This window comes from Buceros rhinoceros, unplaced genomic scaffold (assembly GCF_000710305.1).
Source record: "Buceros rhinoceros silvestris isolate BGI_N320 unplaced genomic scaffold, ASM71030v1 scaffold8712, whole genome shotgun sequence".
NCBI lineage: Eukaryota > Metazoa > Chordata > Aves > Bucerotiformes > Bucerotidae > Buceros > Buceros rhinoceros.
In genome coordinates this window covers 47,446-53,344 of record NW_010400633.1, presented here as the reverse complement: position 1 = coordinate 53,344, position 5,899 = coordinate 47,446, and the positions used below count along the sequence as shown (strand labels likewise).

The 5,899-nt window shown below is 52.2% G+C and overlaps 1 protein-coding gene across 1 annotated transcript in view; it reads left to right on the top strand.

Annotated features, from left to right (window-relative positions):
- Positions 1-1,956: 1,956 nt before the first annotated feature.
- Positions 1,957-5,899, top strand: part of PKD1 (polycystic kidney disease 1 (autosomal dominant)) — a gene marked incomplete at both ends in the record, with an annotated part of 51,034 nt that continues 47,091 nt past the window's right edge. The window contains 3 exons of the mRNA XM_010131951.1: positions 1,957-2,028; positions 3,095-3,166; positions 4,368-4,537. Coding sequence (XP_010130253.1) covers positions 1,957-2,028; positions 3,095-3,166; positions 4,368-4,537 — 314 coding nt within the window. The remainder of the gene's footprint in view (positions 2,029-3,094; positions 3,167-4,367; positions 4,538-5,899) is intronic.

The following is a 5,899-nucleotide window of genomic DNA, read 5'->3' as shown; positions in this document are numbered from 1 at the left end:
AGGCACTGGTGGGTTGCCGTCTAGTCCTGGCCTGGATGGTACCCTGCCTGGCTCAGGTGCCCCACTGTGCCATCTGCGATGGTGAGAGCTCCCCCCAGCCCTGCACCCTGGCTGCTCCACGCAGCCAAGCAGTGCTCTGGAAGAGGTGCTTGGCAATGGCAAAGCCCTGATTCCGTAGCAGCAGAATGGTTTGTTTTGGAGGTCTGTCTTGTCTGGGCAAGGAGCAAAGACGCATCAGGGCTGAAACACCATTTCCTTCAGTCTCAGGCTTTAGGTGCTGCCTGAAAACTAAATGGGTTCTTTCCAAAGGAGGAGAGGAACAGTTGTACTGGTCTCCGTCCTGGCTGGTGGTCTGGTCCCTGCCAAAACAGGGCAGAGGAGTACAATGGTCAGAAGATGCTCCAGGAGGAGCGGAGCAGGAGCCTTCCTGAGGAAGGGTCTGACCTGGCCGACCAGCAGCAGTCGGGGTTCCAGTCCATGCTGCCTTGTGTGCTTCTCTTGCAAGTGGGAGCTGGAAGCGGCTTTGAAGGTGGCTTTTGTGTCCCCTGTGCAAAATGTGACTTGCGTGTGGCCTGTGTCACTGTGGCAGAGGGTGCTCTGTATCTTCACCTGCGGGCCCAGCTGTCCCGGGACTGGCTGGGCCGGGTGGCTTTGCAGGATCCTTTTTTCAAGCGTATGGGTTGAGCTTTTATTTTGCACATTTCTTGGACTTCTTTACTGGTGTTGTTGGTGAACTCTTCTGAATCCACTCTGGGCTTGGCAAAGAACTCCTGGACAGCAAAATCAGGGAAAATAAACGCAAACCTTTTAAAGAGACACCCGTCCGTGTTACTTACCCCTGCGTTTCCTGGAACCATCCATCATTTCCCTGCCAGTGTGGCAGGACTCTCTTAATTTGGATAAATGAAGTTAAAATGTCCAGTCCAACCAAGAATTACTTGAGGAGGGGATAACGAGGTGAGACAGCAAGGAGGAGTTATGGGAGGTGCTTGCAGGAGAAGAGGTGAGGAAGGTGATGGGCAGGAGAGAGTCTCTGCTGGCAGGGCACGGCTGTGGCTGGGGTGGGTCCAACCCTGTCCACCTCCCTGGAGCTCTGCCAGGAACCCTGGGGAGTGATAACCCCTGCATGGGCTCAGCAGGAGTGGTTTGATGCTGCTAAAGGAAGGTTTTGGCCAAATGAGATTTGTCTGAAACCAGAGAACGGAGTTTGTTGGGAAAGAGCAAGACCTATCAGCAGAACGTTCCCTTCCGAGCTGGGTGATACTTTGAAATGGAGAGGGAGGGCGCGGGGTGAGAAGGGAGAGCTGGCAGGAGGACTGAGGCAGTTCTGCTTTGGGAGAGCTGAAGGCCGTTGGTGTTACGGGGAGCAAGGAGAGGTTCTGGGAAACAGCGTTCCTGTTACAAGGACAATCTAACCTGATTTTAAATGGAAAATATTCTCTGTTAGTTCTTCCCTTTTACGCTTTTCCAGAGCCAAAAGATCTGTAACGTGGAGAAGTTGAACGCGTCACTTGTGTAATGAACGACCAGTTCTTTGGCACTGGAATAGACTTGAAAGTTCATCATAATTTTTTCTCCAAGATAATTACTACTTTAGTCCAAATTATTTCTTAATTACTTCTTTGAGCGTATATTAGACTTGACTCCTTTTTTCAAAGGACGCATCAAGGTCAGTAACACGTGTCACGTCTGTGATTGCTGTGGGAAGGCTGCAGAAGGGGCTGCGCAGAAGGATGGTCCTGAGCTCTGGCTGCACGTTAGAGCTCCGAGCAGCAAATGCTTTAGAGCTGGGAAAGGTGTTTTCTTTGGCTGGGAGAAGCGCTGCCTTTGACACCCCAAAACCTTCTGCTCTGAAACCTGGGTGGGGTTTGGAGAGAGGTTCCTCTGAAGTCTGGTGATGGAGAAATGACAAAACGAGACTGAACGAAAGCTGAAAATTGTGTTTTCTTTCTCCAGGGATCTTTCCAATAACCAGATCAGTGGTTTAGACGTTCAGCTATTCGAAAGCCTGACTTCTCTGGCAGAATTGTAAGTACCCGCTGCGTCCTTCCAGCCCTCCAGCCCACTGGGCACACTGGAGCTGGAACCTAGGACACACATACAGGTTCCACAAGTCAGCCTTGTTGTTGCTTGACCTCTGATTAGCCCCTGTCCGTGAACTCCTTCCTCGAGGTGTTTGGCATTTGGCGTTCAGAGTCAGGCAGGGTTTGGCCCACTGTCTCGCCAGGTGGAGAGGAGATGGAGGGAGGAGAATGAGGTTTGTTGCCAAATGTGTGTTAGCACATGGAAAATGGTGATAAAGCTGTGGTGCCCAAATCCTGTATGTCTTCAGGGGGAATTGGATACTGAGGGTCCTTGGAGGAGCCCATCGCTAGCCAGGAAAAGGCCCCATGTCTCACCAGTCCTCACAGCTTGAGCTGTCCTCTGTCACTAAAATGGCCTGGGCTCTTTGTGGGCCAGGAGAAGAGGAGAGCTTTGGCCAGCAGCAAGCTCACTGGTTCAGCTGCTGATAGATGAGTTTGCAGTGTTACTGGCTGATGGTTCATAGAGAAGATTAACCATTGTTTAAACGAGAATTGGGCTGTCAGATCAAAACAGGCACCAATGTAGCCAGCACCGAGGCCTGCTGTGGTGGTTCCAGCTGACTCGCTGGCAGCCTGGGCAGCCTTCTGTCTTTACACCTCAAACATTTCCTAAAAGAAGGACTTAGGGAAGGACTTGGAGCACTGGAACTGAACTCAAGCATGGGAATCGGCTCTACCTAGAGAGGTTGTGGAGCCTCCATCCTTGGAGATACACAAAAGCAGTCTGGATGTGGTCCTGGGCTGCACTCTCTAGGGGACCCTGTTTGAGCAGAGGGGGTTAGACCAGATGACTTCCAGACGTCCCTTCCAACCTCAACCACACTGTGGTTCCGTGGCTTAGTGCCTGGCTGGACATTTTGCTCTCATATGCAGGTGGCTTTTGAGAGTCGGGGTTCTCAGAGTGTAACCAGTACCCGAGCAGAGCTGGGGACAGAGGTTGATCCATCATGTTGGCCAGGAAGTTGTTACCAGCGTGATGAACTCTCCTTTTCTTTTTCCTTCTTTTACAGAGATATAAGCCACAACAAGATTTCTACATTAGAAGATGGAATATTTGATAATTTATTTAATTTAAGTGAAATGTAAGTTCATCCTCTTTGTTTCCTGGTTCTTTGTTTAGACCTTTCCTTGAGACAGCTCTTCCTTTCCTGGTGGGGTGGGATGCAGCACTGTCTTGGGAAGATCTGGGGGACGTACCCAACCAAGCAGCTGCCTTCTGGACTCTCTCTAGCATCTTCCTCAAGCTGTGTCCTGCTCCTGGCTCCTGCTGGTACCCTTCAAGCCTAATCCCTTCCTAGAATTTGCTTCTGCATCCTGGATACCTCCGACCTCAGCCACTGCCTCCTTGGCTTCCCTGCCTCTCTCCCACACCAGCTCTGCCAGGGTTCTTGTCTCTGGCTGAGCCGTGGGTCGCACTGGCTGTTGCTGTTTGTGTGGTCACTCCTTGGGACCGGGGTCTCCAACAGAAAGGGCACTGACCTGCAGCACGGGAGACCCTGCCTGAGGTGTCCAGGGCATCTGGAGATGTTCTCCCTAAGCGATCCAAGTTCTTGGGCACACATTATTTTTTTAATTAAAGTAATTAAAACCCGTGGCATGAGGAGAAGACAAGGCACAGAGGGCATTTTCATCTTTGCATCTTTGCTTACGAGTGGCACTGGAAAGGAAGAAGGTCCAAGCGAGTCTGTCCCTGCCCAGGCTGGCTGGCAGAGTGGTGCTCTCGGGATAAACCCAGCGTTCAGACCCTGCGGAGGGCTCAACAGCAGCTCTCCATCTCCATCCCCATGGCAGCGGAGTGCCAAAGGCTGCAATTTGGATCAAGCTTTGCTGCAATTAAAGTTTCCATCTTTTCATTAAGCTGCCACATGGAAAGATTATCATTAACTTGGCATTTCTTCTTTGACAGATCAATTTTATTCCCTTCGCTGTTTTTTAATGGAGCTGTAAATAGTCTCCCGTAGCTGGAGCGGCTGCTGTTCCGTCCGACGGCTGTTCGATGGCAGACTATTTTAGATATAAAATTGTGCCAGTAATTTGCTTCTAATTGCCACAATTATTTGTCGAGTTAAAAAAGTACTTGGAGTACTTGCCTAATTCTAGCCTCCAGAAAAATCACGTTAATTATTGCTTGATTCCCTATTCATTAACTCCCCTCGCAGCTCTTTCTGAAGCATTTGGGTGGAGTGGCACAGATGGGAGCAGCGAGGGATCGGCACGCTGCCGTAATTAACGCTTGGCACATGTCACGGTAGTGCCCAACTTTTGTCTGCTCTCCCCATACAGAAACTTAAGTTGGAATCCGTTTGTTTGTGACTGCAAACTTTCCTGGTTGCCCCGTTGGGTGGAAGACAGAAAAGTGAAGGTTATTGAGGCGTCAGACACGAGGTGCCACCACCCTCCAGAGGTGGCAAATAGCTCCCTCTTCGACGTCCCGTTCGTCAACGCTACTTGCGGTAAGGACATGCTGCAGGCTGTGCTGGGGAGGTGACGAAGCCAGTGGAAACGATGGGCTGCAGGGCAGTGGGGCTGACATGCAGAGCTCTTCAGACCTCAAGGCACCAGTTCTAATCTAATTAAGCAAATACTGTTAGTGTATGACTGTACCTCGATGCCTTAAGGATTGAGTCAGGCACACCAGGGCTGAGATCGGCAAACACGCTCCAGCACCCCCAGGTGACAGTGGCTCCACGACCTCCAGCCTTACGCTCTCTCAAGCTTTTAACAGCCTGGCTTTAAGCTGTGAAATCTCTCTGGAGTCGATGGGACCTGAGGACATGTGAAGTTCAATCTTTGCAGGTGACAGGGCTCAGCGTTGGGAGTGTTGAAGTTGCTGCCTCCACCTACAGCCCCGTCATCTCTCCGTCTGCCTTGGCCGGTGGGAACGCCAGGCAGCATTTAACCAGGCGGTGAGAAGGGGAGTGCAGAGAAAGCTCCTCCTGCCTGGCTGCTCAGCTCTCTCTGTGTAATGGAGGGACAGCAGGTGCTCCCCGGCAGGCCTCAGGCATCTCCTTTAGCGTATGACGGGAGGGTGCAGTGGCGAGGGCTGAGAGTGGGTGGGAACAAGTGCTCCCCACGGCCAAAACCCAGGGGTGGTCGCTCCTCTTCCCCCAGCCTTGCAGTAGCTTGAGGAATTATCGATAGGAATGACACCATCACTGTTATTCCCCTTGATAATTAGATGGGGATTAGATTCCCCTCTTGAGTGACTTCAAGTTAGTGTGGAAACAATCACATGAGGCTGTTTGCTGGGTAATTCGGGGTAACGGGAGTGGGCTCCGCCCGCCAGCGACTGACAGTTACTGGCTGGCAGGCAACGGAGGAGGATGACCAGGCTGGTGATAAAAAGCAAAGCAGTTCCCCTGCCGTGGTCCTCCTCATGGGACTGTTCTTAAGAAAAGTGGCTGTGTTTGCAGGAAGGCCGTGGAGAAAGGCGGACAGTTGGATGGGTTTGCTGTGGGAAGATCACAGGAGGCCGAAGCTGTTGAGATGTTTGGGGGGAGATGTTGTAGCAACCAGCAGAAACAGAGGAGCAAACATGGCTGGGCTGCGTGGGCAGAACTGGCCGGGAGGCCAGGCAGTCCCGGTGGGGCTGCGGCTCCGCACGCGGCAGAGGCCCTGCCTGTGCGTTTGTGGCAGAGAAACGTCCCACCCCTTGCGAGCCGGTGAGGGGAAAGGAAACTCGAGGGCACGAGCTGTTGCTCCGAGAATGGGGCTATCGTGGCAGCCATCGTTGTGCGTGGCTGTGTGTCCACGCACACGCGTGTTGGTGCTGCCAGTGGCTGGGCGCAGGGTGGTTCTTCTCACCCTTCCTTTTC